Source organism: Sciurus carolinensis, chromosome 11, assembly GCF_902686445.1.
Source record: "Sciurus carolinensis chromosome 11, mSciCar1.2, whole genome shotgun sequence".
NCBI lineage: Eukaryota > Metazoa > Chordata > Mammalia > Rodentia > Sciuridae > Sciurus > Sciurus carolinensis.
Window position 1 is genome coordinate 101013957 of NC_062223.1, and position 23146 is coordinate 101037102.

At 35.6% G+C, this 23146-nt stretch overlaps 1 protein-coding gene across 1 annotated transcript in view; it reads left to right on the forward strand.

Annotated features, from left to right (window-relative positions):
* The window catches only part of Cntn5 (contactin 5), a 1239665-nt gene that overhangs the window by 1176987 nt on the left and 39532 nt on the right, over positions 1-23146 (forward strand). Inside the window, exons 20-21 of the mRNA XM_047518061.1 lie at positions 9576-9646; positions 11393-11627. Coding sequence (XP_047374017.1) covers positions 9576-9646; positions 11393-11627 — 306 coding nt within the window. The remainder of the gene's footprint in view (positions 1-9575; positions 9647-11392; positions 11628-23146) is intronic.

Consider the following 23146-nt stretch of genomic DNA (forward strand, 5'->3'; position numbering starts at 1 on the left):
TTATTGCATTAAGTACAAAAGTCATACAAAAGATTTTCAGATCTTTTTTTCCAGGTAAAAATCAAGCACTCAAGGAAATAAAAATTACTCTTTACATGCTGGAAAATATTCATGCACAGAAAAATCCAACTTTTCCGCTTTTGTGATTTGCATCTCACAAGTTGTTTTTTCTGCTACTTTTCAATAGTGTGAATTTTAAATTGAACATTAATTGGCTGGTCAAATTTTCATGCATCCATAAAATCAACCATGCTTTCATTGTGTACAGGTGTTCATTAATTAAGAACATAACAGGTTAGTCATTCCTCATTTTATGTACTCACTGTGCAGATATGGAAATGACTGCCAATAGTAATACTTATGCTCACATAATTTCTAAAAAGTACTGCCTTACTTTGCATATTTTTAATTGTGTTTAAACAAAGACAAAGATTACTGCTTAATTCAGAGGCTCTCTATACATATTCGTTTCAAACATAAATAATCTGGGATGAATAATCCTTTTAAACTTTTTATAGTATAAATTTCCTTGTGCTATTAAAAAGCTTTTTAGCAAAAACACTTTTACATTTTAAACTAAATTGTTTTCAGATGATGCATTTAAAAGACTTAGTCTGTTTCTGCAGTTTCCTCAATCATGTATTGCCTGTCTCTCCATTTTATCATGAGTTCTATATACATGACATACTTTAGTCCATTAAAATCTTATGGAAGAGAAATAGTATGAAAAATGCATGAAATCCTCTCCTCTGAAAGTGAGTTGAAGGCTTGTGCTGCCCACTTTGTGCATCTTTTGCTTGAATATTACCTACAACTCAAGCTACTAATGGTGTTAAACCAAGTGCTGAATTTTGTGCCTGTTTTGTCAGGCAGCACAGATTAAAAGGGACACCAATATCCTGAGACATCCTCTCAAGTGATGCACTCTGCCTCTTTTAAGTACATATCCTGTATTTTAAAAGATGAGCCTGTTCTAATGGGCCAACTAAACTTTGAAAATTGACCCAACTGCTTAGGAGAGCACATTAGGATGTTCACTTCAAAGTTTTATGCCTCTTTAAAATTCTCTTATTAGAAAATTCTTAATTCCAAAGTAGCTTGAATAAAGCATTTCAACCTTAGAATTGCTCCTTCCCAACAACAAAAAACTAACAAATGAATAATAAATAAATTTTCTTTGCAATTTTCCTCTAGGGTATATTTTGAATTTCCTAATCATTTTTTAATCAATACAGGCAAATAACTTGATTCAATCAAACTTCCTAGCATTAGGATGTCAAAACAGTAATATAAATATATATTTTTACATTAGTACACATATTTAGAGTAAAATTTTCTTACAAGCTTTAATTAGAGATTAGAGAAAGATAAATATCCCTGTGCTTATTAATTTATAAAATGTTACTACTATCAAACCAACATATAAATTATGAGTGGGACAATATAAATGATCGGTTATTTAAAAGAATAATATTCAAGAGAAAAAGTCACATTTTAAGAAATGAATTTCAAAAGTGCACTATGGTAGAAATAGAAAAACATAAAATAATACAGCAACAGCAATTCTTCTCTATCCTTGAATGTCAATATTCTTTAAGTTATATATTTGTAATACTTGAAAGATGAATGAAAAGGAAAGAGTTAAATATATAACTTGTCATTCAGAAAGTATTATATTCTCTATAGTGTAATATCTGTTACTTCCAAAGGTCTTGGTATAAATCTCAATATCTATAGTTATTTCCAATTTTAATAAATTACATATATGTAACAAAACATTTTTAAAAAAGCTTTATCTGCAATTATTTGAGATTAAAACTGAATTAATGTTCTGCTGTTCCATTTTCTAGCATTGTGAACATAGGCAAGATTGTTTAAGGCTTTGATTTTCTTTCTTAGAGAAATAGGAGAAATACTACAACTTATTCCACTGGATAATGTCAATCTGACATAACTGTCCTATGTACATATATGAATATACCAAAGTGAATCTCACCATCATGTACATCAAGAAATTTTTTTAAATAAAAAATAACTATGGGTAAATGGCAGAAAGATCAATAAGAGGGAAGGAAGGAGGCGGGGGGAAAGGGAAGGAGAAGGAGAGGTATTGGGTCCGAAATAGAATAAAGATATATCCATGTTGTATAATTATATCAAAATGGATATAATTATATCAAAATGGATATAATGGAGTTAAAAAGAACCAATAAAATAGACAGTGTGTATATGTTCTGTCACCATCATCATTAATTTAAATGATTTTTTATTTTATAAAATGGAAATTTAAACAATAGTAATCATTCAGAAGTTACTTCTTTTCATATTGTGTACCCATTTTCAGGTCAAATATAAGTATCCTCTACATCTCCCTCCCAACCCCATGTTTGGCCTTCCTGTGGTGCTTTTGACTTCTTCTTAGTTAGCCAATACCAAGTCCTAAGTTATCTCAAATAATTTTGTTTGGTTACATTTAAATGTATCAGATGAAAAATCAGATAAAAATCTTTCCTTGTCTTAATATTTTCTGCACTTTATTATACTTATGTACTGGTATGATAAACAAACTGAATCCTACTGCAAAGTTTAAACAAAAAAAAAAAGAGAAAGAACACAAGAAAGGGGAAAACATTTGCTTAGGTGGTGCAATGTGTACAATGTGCTTCTCCCTGCGTATTTAAAGTCCACATCTGTCCACTGCCTTCTATTTCAAGGTGCTTTGGGTTTGCTGGAGACATAATGCCCCCTAGCAGACAGTCTTACTGGGCGTGGCTTCAATAAGCCTTGCAAATCTACTTTCCATGGAGTCCATTTGATCAATAGTATGTATTTCACATCCCCTGTGCCTGTTGAGCCAATTTCTAGAAATATAAGATCTTTTCAAGAAATAGCTCAGAGTGGGACAGGGCATCCTACAAAACTCTGCAGTTCAACCCCCAGCCAGGATGTGATAGAGTAAATATATGAACTCTACTACTTAAAAGTCTTGCTAATCTTACCTTAGCTTGTTAGGAAAATCACCCCTCCTTCTCTATTGACAGCTGGAGTTGGAGGGAGATGCCCAAAGCACATCCATCTTCTAAACCAACATTCTTCTTCCAAAATAGCATTTCCTGAGCTATAATCCCATTTATATGAGCTAAAGAAAGATAACAGGAAAGGATCAAAAATTGGGTTTCCTTATTTCTTAACAAGTCTGTACCTTTATCTAGCCAGCCTTACTTTAGCATGTGAAGTTACATATAACTCATTCCAATTATAGTAGACTCATATAAATTATTTCAGTTTCTTTAGTTGTCCATTATCCTCTGACTCCTAAAACGATATTGCTGTTTTCACATTTGTAGCTTTATAATTCTGGTACATGATAATTACTTAGAAAATTTTCTTGAATTCAGAAGTTATGGAAGATATAATAAAATACTATTGTAATATATTCATGTACTTCTATAATAGAAAAAAATGGTTTTTAAATGTAAAAAATACTAGTATGCTATATGATGGAGCTAGATTAGTTTTCTCTGGGAGTATGTGAAGTGGCTTTGTAAATGACCTTTGTATGAATTTTAAAGTTGGGTCAAATAGGATTTGGACTAATTTATATATTGAGACCAACTACAGAATACCAGTTGTTAGTGCTGTGTACAAAGTCATAGGCTATGAAGTTTTTAAGGGTGTTTTTCTTGTCTATGTTTCTAAGAAAATGTTATATAGACAGTATATTCAACTGAAGTAATTGGGAAAATCTAAAAGCAAATACTATTAAGTGAACATTACTGGCTTTCTCAACCCAATGAATAATTTAACTATATTATATAAAATAAATGGTTCTCAGTAAGATGAAAAGACGACAAAAATTATGGTAAGCAACAGACCTCTAAGACCAAATCTTGGTTATTAGGAAACAAAGAAAATAACAGTATGGCTCATATAGCAGACAATATTTAAAAATTATAAAACCACTTTGGTCCAGGCAAGTGTTGTATAAAACACAGTTAAGAAATATTTCTTCCAGTTTCAGAGACAGTTTTCAAGCTAAGATGATAATTTTAACAGACACTTTCAGAAGAAAACCTGGTAATTATTAGGCAGGCAGGTCTTTGCTGCAAAGATTTCAAAGAAGGAAGGGAGGATGAGGTGCAAAACCATGCAAGACTTAAGCATGCAAGATGATAGGTTAATGAAGGACTGTCAGCCCAGGAAGGAAATGGAGACCCTCAGGTTAGACCTTTCCTATCTTCCTGGTCCCTGAAATGCTACACATCAATTCCAGGTCCTGTGCTATGCATTTGCCTTTTGGTACCTCATTTAATTTTCACATCAGTCTCTAAAACACTCTGCTACACCAGTGTTTATACCCATCTTACAGATGGGGAAACAGAATCAGAGTTTTTAAAAATTTGTTCAAGGTTACCTAGTAAATAAGTAGCAGAGCTTGATTCTAACCCAGACCTTACTTCAAAACTAATGCCTCTGAAGTTGTAATCTCCTTGCCACACCTCCTGCCTCCTTGCCATTTCTTTCTTCTCTGTTTTACCATATGCATCAGCAAATCTCATTTGGAGATTGCTCATTCTCTCCTTTTACTTCCTTGTGAACTCTTACAAATAGATAAGAGAATGAGTTGAGATAAACACCATATCTCAACCTCTGTGTTCTTGACTATTGTTTTTTATACCAAAGTTCAAAAATCATACAAATCCTACATTTCCTGAAATATCCTAGCCATTTCTTCTACAAACTGAAAAGGGTATGTTACCTAGATTTCCAAAGCAAAATCAGCTGTGCCAAATTAAAATCTTAAGTCCCATGGTACCATCAAAACAGGATTAACCACATATCCAAGAAAGACGTCTTATTTCAAGATCACATGTGCATAGACTCATGCTGAATTTTAGTGCCTGCTAGATGTCACCACTTTCTCTTTTGAGGATTTAAAATCACTACAATGATGCAGACACATCAATGTTTGTATCTGCACAATTCACAAGAGTTAAGCTATGGAGTCATCCTAGATGTCCCTCAACAGATGACTAGATAAAGAAATTGTGGTATATATATACACAATGGAATATTACTCCACCATAAAGAAGAATGACTTTATGATATTTGCCAGTAAATGGATGGATCTGGAGAGTATCATGCTAAGTGAAAGAATCCAATTCCCAGACCCAAAGATCTAATGTTTTCTCTGATATGTGAAGCTAACCCACAATAAGGGGTGGAGGGGAAGAAGAGAAGTTTAGTAGATTAGATAAAGGGGAATGAGGGGAAGGGAGGAGGGATAGGAATAGAAAAGACAATGGAAAGAATCTGACATAAATTTCCTAGGTACATATATAAACACACTATGGTGAATCCCACCACCACACTGGGGCCCTAATTAGAATAATATATATTCCATGCATGTACAATTTTATCAAAATGGATTCTACTGTCATCTATAACTAAAAAGGAACCAACTAAAAATTTTTTAAAAGAAAATTATAATAGGTACTATTTATCAAAATCCAGGTATTGTGATAAATTGCAAAAATATCTAAGTAGTACAGTTATCTTCATGAGTGACAGGAGTGACAGAATGGTACAACTGGGACCCAGTTCCTTCTCCCACAAGAACCCTTTTACTCTTTGTATACCACCTTATCTATCCTATTCATAAGAACAAAAGAAGTATTTGAATTTTTTAGGAAACACCATTGGTATTTTTTTGAAACTCTTTAAACTTCACTTTTTCTAAATTGAGTCTAAATGATAACTAATTAATGGAAATATTCATGTGCAGGATACTTAAATTCTGGTAGGGGAAAAAATGTTTAAATATCCCTCTTGTCTCCCACCTTTACTGTATAAACTCCTCCTTACTCTCTTTTCATTCTCCTGTACTTTATTTCCAAACTAGTCAATATCCATTAAGCTCCTAAATTACATCGTCTCTCCCAGTCTCTAATAAAGCTTATTATTTAAGAAGTAATATAAACACTTGCAGTAAGAAAACTGGAAAGTTTTCAAGGTGGGAAAAAAAAGATTGGTAAATTATTTCATCTTGTTTTATTTTGTTCAGTTATTAATTAAGTCATGTTGATAGTGTGGTTCACTTTGTTCAAACTACTGTACTTACAAAGAGTTCTTTGATATTTAGGCATGCTTAACTAAGGTAATATCATATATTTTGGTTATTCTGAGTGTTTACAAGAATATTTCCAACGTTAAAGATGAAAAGACAATAATCTATAGTTAAACATGCCAGGTAAGACCTCAAAGAGTTAAGCCTTTGTAGCTTGTGCACAAAGCATCAATTACATTATCCATTCATAGAGGATCATTGCCCAAAAATAAATTCAGAAGAATCAAATCTTAACTTGTTAACCATGCATGTAAACTTGATTCTCTACACTAACATGCTCTTGACATTATCAGTAACTAGGGAAAAATGACCCCACTGCTTAAATATAAATCAGGTTCTCATTAATTACATTGAAAATATTTGGTTTTTAAGAAAATATGTATTTCTTTGGACTCAATGAAAGCATTTACTAGATGTTTCATCCCATTAATTTTATGCTTCTAACAAGAATTATAAGACTAGTACACCTGAAGGGCTCTGAAAGATTAAGTCAAATTCCTTCATATGGTAAGTTATGTTTTTTTAATAAATAAAGGGACATAATTAAAATCAGTGGACTCCATAGCATTTACTGCAGAGATTATAACTATATACCACCAACTTGAAAAGGAAATGAGTGATCCTGGGCTCCACTGATCATCTGCACATAATTAGGAAATTTAAGCCAATTAGAATTAGACTACCCAAAGAGTATGATCCTTACAACAAAGCATAAGCTTGAGTTGTAGTTATTAACACCTTAGATTTTTCTATTAGTAGTTCATAGTATACTTAATAAGCTTTTTAAATTTAGGAATAGTTGGTGCTTATTCACAAATATTATCAAAATACAGTGAGCCATAATGCCTCTTGTTGTATCACTTAGGTTTATTAAAATTGGAGAGAGAGTGAGACAAGGAAGATGTTTGTTCCCCACATTGACTTTGGGCTATCTGGTCTTAAAAAGTTGGTATGCAGGCCTGTACCCTAAGACCTGGAAAGCTGAGGCCATAGAATCACAAGTTCAAGGCCAGCCTCAGCAACTTTCCCTCAGCAACATTAGGAGACCCTGTCTCAAATAAAAAGGACTGGGGGTGTAGCTCATGACTCAGTGGTAACCTTGGGTTCAATCCCCACTACCAAAAAAAAAAAAAAAACATAGAAATTAGCAGCTTGATTTTGAATACAAGAAATTTTATAGACTCTGGTTTGTTTTTGTTTATTTGTTTTACAGATAGTTCAACGGGGAAATTGCCCACATATAAATTAATCACATCAGAGAAAGCTTTATTTTGTTTTCTTCTCAAAGTTTCTACAAAATGTTCAATAGTTCTTTTTTACTCAGAAAATTTAAACTTTCAAACAATCTAAATAAACTTTCCAAAAAATGAAAGCATTAATAGACTGTAGAACAATACCACTAAAGTTCCAAAGGTTTTGATTTCAAATACTTTCTTCCATTGCCTTCTCCTCCTGTCTTTTCAATGAACTTCCAGGGATGCCTACCAGGGAGCCCACAGCAGCCTACTCCACAACTCCCATTCAGAGTCTCTTTTTGGATGATGTTGGAGAACTAAACAAAATTGAACAGATCTTCAGTTCATAGTCTTCCCACAGAAATCCATACTTTTAGGAATTGTGTCCTTAACGTCCTAAATTTAGGAAATAAACACAATCCAGTGTAATAGAAAAGGAACTTGGTCTGAATGATCTTATGCATAATTCAAATGTGAGCTGTGAGATATATGTGAAGTGTTTGTTTTTTTCTTAAACAAATGGTACTAAGAGATGCCATAACAGTTTAATATCAATAAATTAACTTTGCCTCCATTATTCACTTGGCTGTGCATAGATGGTCAAAATATTCGGAACTCAGATTAGCCAATGAGGGATTATTTGACACCTTGTACCCTTTCTATTTACACAGTTAGAACCAGCTCCTTTCTTCTGTGCCTTACCCATGCCATAACCAGAAAATAAATTTACAAGTAATACACTATGTTACAGTGGCCTTTTGGACATGGTCTCAAGGCATACTGATAAATCACAGATTGCTACTCATGGCAGTAATTATGACTATTAATTTAAAAAATCATGTTCATAAATCATTTGCTTGATTCTTACATAAATTAGGACATATTTGCAGTATTTTCTGCAGTAGTCATTTTTTCCCAATTGAATACTGTACAATTTCTTGTATGATAATACAGCTTATCTAATCCCATGTAATTCTTAGGGACTCTATGAAAGCAAACACCATGGACAACAAATCTTTAGTATGTGTGTAACTGTGAAAGAAAAGAAAAAAGATTAGTAGCTGGTGCCATATATACTCTGCTACTGTTTCATGCTGTATTGGTGACTTCTACGTGTGGTTTTTACTAGAGAAGAATCATATTTATGGAGAAATGTGCCCAAGGATACGGAAATTTGGACCCTGAAACATAAAATTACTTATTTCAGTGGAACCAATTATATATTAACAGGTTTTTTTCTCCCACCTCCCTGGCCTAAGTAGAATTTTTATTTTTCCTTTCAAGTACTGTATAAATTCTCCCTTCATTTTTTTCTAGTATATAAAATGCTGCATAAATATCTATCAGTAATTAATAGCCTGTCATCCAAGTAGGTAATATATGGGAGTGAATTCATTGTTTATGAGTATATCAATATCATTTAAAAACTATAAGCCAGGATAGAAAGGCAATGCTGAAGTGTAAAATTGCTAATGCAGGCTCATAGCCTGGAAAATGATTTCTTTTAATAGTTTTCTTCATTTAAACAGTTCTTCATTTGAAAATGTTCCCATTCAACTGCAGATTTTGTGGTTTGGTACAGTGAAGAAGAAATTTATTCCTTTGACACATTTATTCTTTTAATAGTTATTCATTTGAAAAAGTTTCACTGAGTGCCTATATATTTTGCAGTTTGCAGAGAAATTGATTCTTGACAGGTTTTTTTTTCTAAAATGTGCATTCATTTAAGTAGATTCTCCCTCCATGACACTGTTGCTAAGATTTCTTTAAACTGGGGCTTCCTGGGGTAGGGGGAGGATGCTGGTGTCAACCTGTGGGTTTTCCAGGGATTCTATAAGCCCTGGATGACAGAAAAGGGTCACAGTACTGGCAAAGCAAGCAATTTAAAGGATGGACTTTACCTAACCACTAGAAGGTGTTTTTAGCTTTCATGTTAATTATAATTTAAACATCACTGACATAGAGCATTTACAAAACTAGTTTGGGGATGCAGTATGTGGCCATGAAATATACTTATCAAATTGTCCCTTAAAGATTTCAAAGCAGGTTAATATTTTATTTCAAGATTTAATGTTGATCATTTGAAGCTCAAACCAATGTTTGACTCATTTCAGAATTTTACACAAAGTTAAGTAGGGTCATGATATGTCTGTATTGTAAGAAAATCTCACATCTATTCCTTCTCCTCACTCTTGATCCATTTTTATTCACAGTTCCAAAGACAGCACCCACCAATGTCAGTGGAAGAAGTGGAAGAAGGCATGAGCTGGTCATCGCCTGGGAGGTAACAAAGCCACTAAAGATGTCAGGACCCCCCTTCCTTAGAAATGCAGGCTAGCTGCCCTGGTACAGAGAAGCGCATGGGTCTCTCTTTAGATTAAGTTAAGCATTTCAAGAATGTGCTGCTCTCATGAGTACTACCAAAGTGAAGCTTTCACGTTTTCATACCAGGCTCCACGTCTAAGGTATGCTTTCCTGTCATATAGGACATCACAGAACAAAGTTTGAATAATTAAAACACATCCTCTCCCAAATTACTTCAAGCATCTGTTTGACTTCATTTAATTATTTTATGATTAGGTGGTCACCTTGACTTACTAGGAACTAAAAGCCCTGGGGGAGTGGGGGGAGGAATGAACCACCCCTGTGGAGAACAGTATCCAGGTTGTCTCTCCTAGCCCACGCTAGGGATGATTTCATCATTTTACAAATTATGAAACTGAGACAATTTTAAATAACCTCCCTAAAAAACAGAATTGGGACCCTTCCTATAAACATTTGTGTTCTCTTGTCTATAGTTTCCGAAGTATTCTTTTTGTCAAAGTAAAAGAATGGAGACTAACTTATTTTTCACTAAGCCACTTTCCTTTTTATTAAATAACCTTATTGCTGGAAAGTAGCTCAGTGGGAGAGCACTTGTCTAGCATGTGCAAAGCCCTAGGTTAGATCCCCAACACCCACACACAAATATTAAATACAGCTATGTAGTTCACAGACCTATGCTTTAGAATATAAAGACATGGAAAAAGATTATTGGACAAATGAAACAAATACCTGATAATTTCTAAGAGTAAAGATAAAATGTAAAGTAAAACATCTTTTCCCAAGAAATCTTCTGTGAGCACATAGTCTATCCTATTTTTTTCTATCCTTTTCCCTTTTCTCAATAAAACTTGGTGCCTTGCTTTTTATTTCTGCAGAGGTATTAACTTCTCAACATCTGACCTTCACTGAGATCAACTCTCTCTAAATAGATTTGCCCTTGCCTATGAACTTTGATATAATAGGCTTGTCTTTCTTCTTTCATTTGATACATAGATTTTCTTCAAATAAAAACTTAAAAGAAAAAAAAAACCTACTCAACAAATATTTACTGTCTACTGTGGGTCAAGCACTGTGCTTGTTAGTACCTGTTAAACTTTCTCCATTAACTAGTCAATTGCAATTATGCCTTTTTATGATATGCATCTGAAACCCACTTAACAAATGTAAACATAAGCCCCACAGCACAAGAAGTTTCTAGAAAAAATACCAAGGTCCAGTTTTCTTGCAAATTTGTAAAGCATAGATGATATTGAAAGGAAAACTGAAAGGTTAGTCTTACTTTAAAATGGCTTAGATTAATCATGCAAAGTACTCCACAGAGTAGTATCAGTGACAAGATATTCCCAAATATCAGACTATATGACAATTTTCCCCAAAATGCTAAATTCTAGTGTGGAATCCAAGGACCTTCATTTTATATACATGACTAATTGGAGCAAATTTGTTTCGCTTCAAGAGTTTTTTTCAGTACTCTTGTGAGTTTTCTTACATGCCAATAGATATAATTTTTCTTCTTTTACCTTTAAATTCTTTCAAGTTTTCAAAATCTGCCAAAGTGATTTGCTATCTTGGCTTCCAATGTAGTATAGATTTGAGGTTTTCCTTTGCCCTAGTTATCCATTATACCAACAATAAAAAACTAAGGATTTGGAGGAAGTAGCTTTTTAAGAATTGTTTTGCTGATAATTGTATTTTCCTTCTTTAGCCAGTATCTGAAGAGTTTCAGAATGGGGAAGGCTTTGGCTATATTGTGGCTTTTAGACCCAATGGAACACGTGGCTGGAAGGAAAAAATGGTGACATCCTCTGAAGCTTCAAAATTCATTTATCGAGATGAAAGTGTCCCTCCCCTTACACCCTTTGAAGTAAAGGTTGGTGTTTATAACAACAAAGGAGATGGACCTTTCAGTCAAATCGTGGTCATCTGTTCAGCTGAAGGAGGTTGGTTTCCTTATCCCTGTTATTTTATTTAGCATTTTAATATTTTGTTATTTCTTTATAAAAGGTTTCATTATTCAAATAGTAAACCAAAAATAAAATAAAGAAAATAAAGCTCACTTATAATCCTACTACACTTTTAAGATACATCTTTCTAAAGTTTTTTCAAAATTTAATTTTAAACATCTAATTTTAATTTTTAAATAATCTGATTTTTAAAAATTGTTTATGCTGCTTTGGTTTTCTTACTCCCTAACCATACATAACAAACAAGTGTCCAAAATAATAACAATGTTAGTAATTCCTACAGTGTATTCAATTCTCCATTCATGTTGTCAGTAAGCATTTTTGCCTAACCCCACAAACCATTGTACTGATAAAGAAGTATCAGTAGGACTTTCTGTTACAAACTTTTCATAGCATCATTAAATCCTAATGACAATCTTGTGTGATAGGCATTGAATAGAAAGAGAAACTCAAACTCAGGAAAAGTATGAAATTTGATAAAAGTAATACAGTTTGTAATTGAGCATTAAATCCACATCTCTAAGCATTAAATCCTTGATCTTTCTAGAGCATGCTGCTATCCCATGCATGACCTCACTTAAGATACAGTTAACTAGCCATTTTGGAGATGAATAAACTGTAAACCTGTGACTTTCTCATGATTACAGTCAATAGATCATAGTGCTAAAGTATAAACACTGCTTCCAACATCAAAATCCTGGGTTCTTTCAAATTTTAATACAAATATGCTCTTTCCTAAGACAAAGCATGATAGATCTAACTCCCTAAAGCTAGCTTTACCTCTTAGTCCTTCTCCTATTCATGTGCAGAATTTCAATTGGCCCTACAAGTTTAAAATAAAATTGTCTTATATTTCCTAAATTTATAAAAGAAAATGTTCCACCAAAGGCAGCACTCATTTGACCTTCCAAATAAACACGGACAACACAAACTGACCCTTGTACTTCCTTCATGCCCACATGTGCCACTTGAAATAGCTCAAAAGAATTATTAATATTTTTGGTGCTGGGAGCTTCATAAAAAGCAGCAAATAGGGTCATTTGAGTATGGAAGAACTAACATAGTGCAGTTTTTCTATACAAGTTGCCTTATGTTTTTATAATATAGAGCCAAATATTAAAGCAAAAACTCTATTGTAGCAGAAGAATGGTCAGGAAAATAAAGAATCAAGTAATGAGAAGGAGTCACAGGTATTTTGATGAGAAACCTATGTACTAAGCATCTCAGATTTCTAGGTTTCTCGATACAGCCACTGTGCCATATTATTTATATTACCTAATTTAACATTTAAAACAAAACAGGAGGTCAGGAACTCAAGCTCAATCTACTTTTTAGAAAATTAAGGCTCTGTGAGACTAACATGCCCAAGTTCACACCAGCGACACCGCTGGGATTTTCACTAGACCTATATGATTCCAAAGCGCATGTTTTAACTACTACCTCCTACTGTTTCACCAGGAATGTATGTAATTATGATTATTTTCTATTATTTATTCCTACAAATATCTATTTTCAAGTACATGTTTTATTCAGGAAGTGCATATTCTTGTTGCTTTTAAAATTGTTTCAACCTAATTATCAAGCACATAATCCCAAAGGTCACATGAGGTGAGTTGCAGAAGTTTGTGAACATGCTTTGTATGGTAATGCCGGTGCTGCCTTTAAGAAATCCAGCTTTGTAAGTTTCTTGACAACCTTTGCTTTGAAATTAAATTATAGCAGCCACCATTTTTTTTAATACTGTGTTCCCTTAAACTTGAAATGGCTTGCCTTTGGAGATTTCTCTTTCAAGCTAGAAAGGAAATATGCATATTTTCCTTCAAAGACACTGAGGAATTTGCTGTAACATATTTCATAGTAACACTTCATTTATTTTGTAGACTAAAATATGAAAGATACCAGGCAAATTAAATCTGTGTAGAGTCTGCCTTTGTTCTGATGACAAAATTCAAAAATATATTTGGCATTTGCTTACTAATTAAATTTACAAATTTGGAACTTTATGTGTAAATATGAGTAAAGTAAATATGAGTAAATTGTTTTGACAAAAAATGCAGGACAAGAGACAAAACATCTTTTGCCTAGAGGCAGTGGAGCCTGAGTTCAACTCTGGTTATACTAACTCAGGCAGTTAATTCACCTCTCTGAGCCTTGTCTTTCTCAACTTTAATAATAAACTTTCGAAATAGAATGTCTCTGAGTCCTCACATATCTAAAATTAAAGTTCTGTAAATTTATCCTATATTCTGAGATGTTCTTTTAAACCACTATCCCAAACAGGCAGTAATAATAGTTCATTTTTTCTATATAAGAAAAAGGGCAAATTAGTCACTTGGAAATTTGCTTTGCTTGAAAAGGAGAGACCATTTCAAAAATTAAACCATTTTTTTAAAAAGCTATCAATAAGCTCAAAACTATATATCCTATATATCATGGTTGATCCTCTCCTTTATGCCTGTGAATATTCATACAGGTTCAGCATGCCTTTTATCATTATCCTCTTACCTTCAACCCAACAGATCTGAGATTGTACTCCTCCTTAAGACAAATTCTATTTCTTTACTCTTCCTTTAATCCAGCCCACTGTTGATCACTTCCAAATCCCTCCATACCATAGAGGCAGTAAAGAATGAATGGAATGAGACTGCCTTTCTATTTCTATTTATGGGCTTAGTTCTTCTCTAGACCAGGAATACTAGCTACATGCCTAGGACACCATGAAGAAGTCACATTTTCACAGATGACACCTACTTGTTTGGGGGTGGTGGTTAGGATATGTATAGATATCCTATTACACTTTTTAGATATGTTTTTCCAAGCTTTTTTCCACATTTTTAATTTTCAAAAAAATCAGTCCATTTATGTTGATTTGTGCTCTTCACTCTACTGGTTTATGACAAATGTGTTTTCATAATTAAGGTATTAGTAATCCCTGCAGTGTATTCTATTCTCTGGATTGATATTTAACCAAAATCCAGTCACAAGAATTGGTGTTACCTAAGGCTCAGAAAGATTAACAAGGCTTACCTTAGACTACTACTTCTAGACCTCTCCCACTGGAACATCAGTGATGGGTGACATTCACATCCAGAATGCCCTTCCATGAATGCTTGTATACATTCCCCACCCCCTTCATCTTTTTCTTTTCCTCTCTCAAGAAAGGCTACGGGAATGCAAATTAGAATTATATTATTATAAAGGAAAAACCTTAGTTGACCTGTTATTAAAAGGAATCATCATTTATAAATATTGATATTTGATAAATCACTTGAGATGTGACATTGAGTAGCATTTCTGACATCCACAGTTGCCCTAGAGTACTATCAGAGAGGTTGCAAATGCTTCTTTTGCTAACACCCTCGAGCCTTTGAAACCCTTCAATATTTTCACAATAGAAGTAACCCTTAAAGGCTCTGTTAGTACCAAGTAGCATCTGATATAAGCCTGAGAGATATTTGCCTGCCAGGATTTCCACACACCCTGTATATAACTACACTCTTTAAACCAATCAAGAATTATGTGCATTCCTAATTCTAATTCAACTACAGATCTACATATGGCAAAATCCTATGTAATACCATAATTTTGAAGCTGTTCCATCTTTTTAAAAGAATAACAAAGTTCCAAAATAGGCAATTTTAAAATGCATGGTAAAACCAACAAAATGATTTTTCTTCAAGATGAAAGTCAAATCAGTAATTGTTTTCTAGAAATATTTAATCATCAAGCTTCTTACTATAACATTAGAAAGAACCAGAACATTGAATTATACCAAATAGCAAAAGAAACTTTCAATATTCACTAATTATGTGTTAGAAGATTTACTTATTTGTGACATGCTTTAGCATTTCTTCTAGATTCTTCCACCTCTGATTTTTGCCTTGTATATAAAGAGTGCCGCTTTTATTTTTATTAAACCCCAAAAGCCTCTATTCATTTGAAGAAGCTGATATGCAATTATCCCCTTGCAAACAGAGCTACAACAGCTCAAATTAAAACACAACATTCATAAGGCGTTATTCTCCAAATCAGTTGTTAGCTGGAACTGAGCTCAGTGGGATTTATGTGAACTTGGAAATTAATAAATTGGCATATTAGTTATAAAATACAGGAATAATTTCCTGTCTTTGCCAGATGATCTATTTGGATTAGTGCCTATAAAAGTTCAACTACAGCTGTCCTCACTGAATTTTTAAATAATGAAACCATAACCCTTCTCCCAAGGAGTTTATTAAACTCTCCTTTGATTAATGCTGTTGCTCGCCCCTCCTGGGAAGTCAGATGTATAATCAATATTACAAGCACATCCCCCCACATTACTTGGAGGACTCCAGCTGCTAGGTCACTTAATACAAATGTATCATCTAAATTCATGAACATGGTAATGCTGTTTCAAATTTTTAATCTAACTGATACCAAAATCTATCAATCAGCCTTCTACTTAATATCCCCAGATTGGAGTAAAGGAGTTATCCATGGCCTACTTAATATCATAAGTAGAAGAAAAAAGAGATCCTTTTAAGTCTTAAGTCTACTAGACATAACACTAGAATAATCTCAGAAATAAGTTCCTGAGCTCTCATCAAATTACCAGAGTGTAATAGACAGGAGTGAGAGCTACAGAAAACATCCTGTGATTTATAGGTCAGCAGAGTTTTAGAAATGCACAATATGACGTGGTCCATGCATAGAGGTGCATCTGTGGTGCTAAATTATCAAAATTCCCTGCAACCAGAATAATAGGAGTTCATTATAAGCCTGTGGAGGGTTAAATAGGTGATGATGGGGGTCTAGGTGGTTTCTGAAAAGACCCATGTAGGAAACCAAACATCAAAGCTCTTGAAAGAAGTGGAGAGGCAAAGGGGAATTTACAAATAGCAAAGAAAAAGCATCAGGCATGTACAACAGGGACACACACATGCTGACAGCGTGGTGGTGGGAGCCCAACTGCCTGTGTTCAAATCCTCCCTCCACGTGGCATTTAGCACGGTGTGACCTTGGGTTGTTTAACCACCACCCCTCAATTTTGTCATCTAGGTAATAGTGATAGTAATAATGGCGTTGTTGAGAGGATTAATATAGACACATAAGAGTTCCTAGAGCTTAGAACATAGTAGTAAGTCCTCAAAAAAAATAAAAATTTTAAAAAAAGGCGGTTGTTAGATTGAGTTCTTCTTTTCCTCTATTTTGTTTGTTCTTAATGATATTTCACCTATGCCTCTGTCAGTTATTTGGAGGGAACTGGGCAGCACAAGAATTAAAGAGAACAAAAGAATGTTTTCTATAAGATCTCTTCTGTATCTGAAAGCTGACTCTAAGAAATTGAGAATGCGTCAGCTGCTTCCTTGGCACCAAATTTTATTAAAAGAAGGGAGAATAGTTCTTGCTGGGGCCCTTTCAGAGCCAGAGGAGAGTTTGAATAAATCAGCCTTGGTACAATCTTGGCCACTTTTTATACCTGCAAACTGGGGGCAGATATTTAAAATCCTAAGTCCATTACTCAAAGGCCTGCAGACGTCAGTTAAGAAACAAGGAAGTGGAGGGTTCCCTGAGTGAAAGGACAAGAAGAATTTGTTCTGGCAAACACACCCTGATTGTTGGAGTCCACTGCTAATCCTCACCTTCCAACACAAGATTTCAGGCTTGATTTCTTCCTTTTGTTTCCCCAAGGAAATCCAAACCTTAAAACTTAAACGTGGACTGAAATTAATTTATTTTCTGAAAGTCTAGTCATGACCTTCCATCACTTGGCTAGAATGGGATCCCAAAAGAACAGTTAGTTCCACTCTAGACTTTCTCTACTCCAGTCAGTTATCCTTATTTGTGGACAAACTTCTTTTCACTTGGCTATAGAAAATACATACTAAAACTTCTGGAATAAATCTCCATGCTGAAATTTACAATTCAGGTCAGCTTGGGTCTACTTCTGATACTATTTAGATCCAGAAGGTGAAACAAATTAAAGTAGATCTGGTATGATTCATTCACCCTCATTCAATTAGATGCAGCTGTAATGCACAGCCCCAAGAATGCAACTGTGAAATGTCACACAGTGGTTCTGACCCTGATTTTCAATCCTCAGACCTTTTAAATAGAAATTAAGGTGCTTATCTGGGAAGTAGTTTTCTGAGCATTTTTTCTTCGATTTGATATGATTTTTTATTTGTTCTTTCTGGATATACATGATAGTAGAGAGTATTTTGACATATTATATACACATGGAGTATAACTTATTTTAAATGTTCTATTCAGGGAGTAAATGCATATAGTACTCTTGCAAGCTCAATTTCCTTCTTTAGTGAAAAGGAAGGATAGAAAGGCTGTTACCCCACCACATGTTTTGCGCTTCTGAAATTATTTATGCCCCTGCAATCTTCTTTGACAAAGCTGTAATTGCTTCAATAATACAAAAACTAAAAGAAGGTTTTTGGCACACAAATCTCTGCAATGCAATGCATTCATTCTAAAAAGAAGCAAATCTATCTAGTGATATCCAAAGGGAAGGGTAACTCCCTTAGAAATAAATCAGTCCTAAATCCTACAGATCAAGTTGTACACAACTCAAAATATCAGCATGTCCTTTCATTTACTTACAAAATCAAGAATTTTAACTCCTGTTAAATAACAATGGAGAAAAAAGTCTGTTACAAGTCTGCAAAGCATAATTCTAGAATGAAATAGAACTAGAAGTTTTTCTCATAATGCACTTTTGTAAAAATTGGGTAGATACACAAATAAGAAGAAGTTGAAAAATACAATGAGGGAAACCACTGAACAAAGGAAAATAATAGAAGATATTTAGAGGGTGACAGAATGAAAAATCATTATGTATACCATGACAGGAATTAATGTTGACTTCTGGGTAAAGATTATAGATTTACCAAAGCTCTGAGTTTACACAATAGTAACAGATGATTTTAATGAGGGTTTTGCCTAAGAAAAATATTTTCTTTGCTACAAATATATACCTTTAAAAAGTCTTCAGTGGGCCTCTTTGACAGTAACAGGTAAATGCTCTCGACAGATACTTTTCAATTAATAACATACAAACTCATTCCAGACAGATGTATGACTACTTACTTTTAGAATAGGAAAGATCTCAGAAAATGGTCACACTTGTTTTGAAGTCTGTCATAGGCCTTTAAAAATCTTATTTAGAACTCTATCTTTGCTGTATGGTTTCTGTAAGAACCCAGAAACCACTCCAAACATGGGAACTCACATAACAGGGTTTATTAAGCAAACAGTGTCTCCCTGCAGGGTAAGAGAAAATGAGAGGAAAAGAGAGAGAGTGTGCACAAGAGAGTATGAAAAGCAAGGCGGAGAGAGAAAGAAAGTGAGGAGGAGAGAGAAAGAAAGCAAGGAGGAGAGAGAAAGCATGAATGGGAGGAGAAGAAGAGAGAGAAAATGGCAGGGGAGCTATTCTTAAGCAGTCAAATTCCATGGGTTAATGGGACCAATAATGGAGAAGGATACTTGCAAGGTGACTGATGAACCAATAGCAAGCTAGGATGTTCACAGACTGACAAGAAGTTGGGAGGCAGGGAAATGACTACAGGGTAAAGGGTGGGGGAACAGCTTTATATTATATTACATCCCTCAGTTTCTGTTTTTATAAGAAGATCTTTTGTTCTCCAGTTCTTTCCCCACTTGTCTCTCCTTCCTGCCTATGTGACTAGGCCTGGTTTTGCAGGTGAGATGTGAAAAGTCCATTCCCCCAGGGGCAGTCTTCAACTTCCAGACTTCCAGAGCAGATGACTTTCATGGACTTCATTTCCTTGATTTGACTGATCCCCTATTTCTACACTATCTGCCTGTCCCCAATTCTGGCTTCATTCCCTCCTCTAGTTTTAGGAACTCCTTACTGCTGTAGGGAAAGGGGGCAATGACCACTCTGGCTTCTTTGAGCTGGAAGGGAGCAGCATGGGGCAAGCAGTTTGGAGTTCCCATTTTAGAAATTGGGTCAATTGAGGGGTCCATGGTAGATGTCTGGTTGGGGAAAAGCAGGTTGTAAAGGCATCTAGGGGTGAATGCTTCTATGAGAGAACAACAAAAAGACATGAGTACTGAAATGAGTTTAATACAATATAAATGTTGCAGAATCTGGAACATGTCAATGAATATCATGAAGATGACAGAAGTCAGTAATCTATTACCAGGTGGTGGAAGAACTGAGAAGTTTTTCCCATAGCAAGGCCTAACAAAGGCTGGAGAGGACAAGGTCTTTATTTGGGAACTTTAGCATTGTCCAGGTTATCAGGAATGTAAACACAACATTTAACTCTTAATGTCATTGATGTCCCCAGAAAATATAGTTAAGCTACTTAATGTTATCCGATTTTTGTAAAATATCCCTTTATTGGTATAACCTGTGTTTAGTAGAGATCTCTATACTTCTGTTACTTAGGACTAGCTAATCATACCAGCAAACATAGATTAAGCCTACCTTTGTAGCTTAGGAAGGTCTATAGGCCTAAAACTGACTAAAAATTTCTGACTCTGGCAGTTTCTCTTGATAGTTATCAGGCACATTTGCCTAAGAATCTCTCTTTTGTAGCTTCCAGTCTTTATTCTAGTGGGCTAACACAAGTGTACATCTTAAGTTACATTTAACTATTATTTCTTTAAGATTTCATCTCACCCCAATTAGAATGGCGATTATCAAGAATACAAGCAACAATAGGTGTTGGCGAGGATGTGGTGAAAAAGGAACACTCATACATTGCTGGTGGGGTTGCAAATTAGTGCAACCACTCTGGAAAGCAGTGTGGAGATTCCTCAGAAAGCTTGGAATGGAAACACCATTTGACCCAGCTATCCCACTCCTTGGCCTATACCCAAAGGACTTAAAAGCAGCATACTACAGAGATACAGCCACATCAATGTTCATTGCTGCTCAATTCACCATAGCCAGATTGTGGAACCAACCTAGATGTCCTTCGGTTGATGAATGGATAAAGAAACTGTGGCATATTTATACAATGGAATATTACTCCGCAATGAAGAATGATAAAATTATGGCATTTGTAGGCAAATGGTCGAAATTGGAGAATATCATGCTAAGTGAGATAAGCCAATCTCAAAAAACTAAAGGACGAATGATCTCGCTGATAAGCGGATGAGGACATATAATGGGGGGTGGGACGGGCTAGCATTAGGTTTAGGGTTAGGTTTAGAGTTAGGCTAAGGAGAGCAGTAAGAATGAAGGAAAGAAGGACTGTGTAGAGGGAAAAGAGGGGTGGGAGGGGTGGGGGGGAGGGGAAAAATATAATAAACATCATTACCCTATGTAAACGTAAAAAAAAAAATAAATAAATAAATAAAAAAAAAAAAAAAAAAAAAAAAAAAAAGAAAGAATCCAGAAAAGACTTAGCAGTGTTAGCTTACATATAATCACACACAGGAGAAAGAGGAGGTTGAGATAATATTGGCTGCAGGATCTTAGCACATGGCACAGAGAAGAATGAGTACTTCTGGGTGAGGCATAGTTACACAGAGGTCCCTGAGTATTCTGAACTTGACTGGATGAGGGGAACTCTACCAGTGGACACAGGACAAAGTACAGAAGGGTAAATGGCACTCCAAAACAAAGTTCAGAGAAAACATAGCACCTGTGTGTGAGTGGCACTCACCAGAGGCCTCATATTACACTGAGCAATGGTGTGTGAAGGGAAATTAAGGACAGTACCCAGAGAAGACTGAGTACTGTCAGGAGTGGGGTGCTGACCTACAGGACCCAAATGATTCTGACCTAGTATATCCTTCAGGATCCTGGAAAAGGATAGAGAAAAGACTGAGCATTCAAATGTGAGGGGTGCTCAACAAAAGGACCCAGGTAAGTATGAGCAAGGAATGGTTAGGGAACTCAGAAAAAAAGAAACAGAGAAGACTGAGTACTATTAGGTGAGGGTTGTTCACCCACAGTAGCCAAAGAAGAGTTAGTAAGAAAAAGTTAGTTGACGTGATCCAAGATGGCGGCCTAGAGGGAGACTGCACCCCCAGTTGCTCCAGAACCCAGGAGTTAAGAAGGGGAGGCATTGAGAGACTCGGACTGAAGTAGAGCCATGGGTGAGAAAAAAATAAATAAATAAAAAAAAAATAAATGCCCAAGAATGGCTATATTTTGGTTTTAACTGTTTTGCTAGGTGTCTAAGATCAAGCTGCTCAAATTGACCTGTTCCTGTCTTGTTAAACAGTCGATGAGTTCCCACATGGGTCACTCATGGGGAACTTGAGAGCAGCTTCTTAGCTCCTTAATGCCATTTGTTAGGCAGGGTCTCCTCCATGAGGTGGCTTCCCTTGGAAGCACCAGGGATGTCTCCCTTTTCCAATAACCCACCTCTGCAGCAGGTGCACTGATTGGCTTTTTATCCTCTAGTGGTCTCACAACCTCCCTGATCAGGAGGTCATGTGATCCAGAGTTTCATATCTCCTTAGAGAAGTCCTCTTGTTCTCTGGGTTCAGGCTGACTTTGAGGGCAAGATACTGGTTTTTCTTGGCTTCTGTATTTAATTTCAGTCTCTAAGTTTGAGTTTAACCATCCAGCAAGCCAGTCTCACCAGTCATAAAGTAAGATTGCTGAGCTTTAATTTCAATGTATAGCATGAGAGAGTGAGAAGGAGAAGAGGTGAGAGGGAGAGATAAAGTGTTCTGTGTTGCAGCCCAGGAGAAATTTAAAATGGACACTTTTGGTGGGGAGGGGTTGAGACCGGTCTCCCATTGTGCCTTCTGGCTTCCTCCATTTACATTTCAATGTAAGCCTTGACTGAGATCTGAAAGGAGCTGAGATAACAGGTTCTAGGACCTCCTGGCAGAAGGATAGGTGGGTTGGGCAGGGGAATGGAAACAGAAACAGAACAGGTAAAGGAGATGGAGAAGCAGAGGCCAGAGGGGCCTCTGTCACAGCAGACCAGTATTAGAGTGGTTTATTAGCTGAGTCGAAGTCAGAGGAGGAGGAGGGATTAAGAGGGGGAGAAGAAGCCAAAAGGAGGTGTTCGGGTTTCCAGGAAGAGCAAAGAAGCACAAGAAAGAAGAGACTTGAAGATAAAGAATCCCTTTCCATCTGCCCGCTCGCTCACAGAAGCTGTGTGCCATTAGGTGGCCATTTTGGATTGATTATCTAAAGAGTACTGTGGCCAAATATCATTAAGTTTTGTTGGCTTTAAGCCAGGGGTCAGGCAAAGGGTTCTAAAGTTGTCTAATCCCAGGAGTGAATCTGCCAGAATTGAGGACCCAATTCCCATGGTGGAGACTGATACAGCCGAGTCTGTGGCCAGGGCGTCCCAAGGCCAGAGTAGTCAGCTGGAGACGAGAAGGCAGCATGGTGATAGGGTTGTCACACAAGCATCAATGTGGGCCAGGCAGAAGCCAAGAGAGTTGAGGACCTGACGTCAGGGTTTTTGAGAGTGAGTGCAAGCGTAAAGAGGGGCCTCAACCCTGAGAGAGAATCTGCACCATAAAATCAGGAACCCACCTGGCAGATAAGACCGACTAAG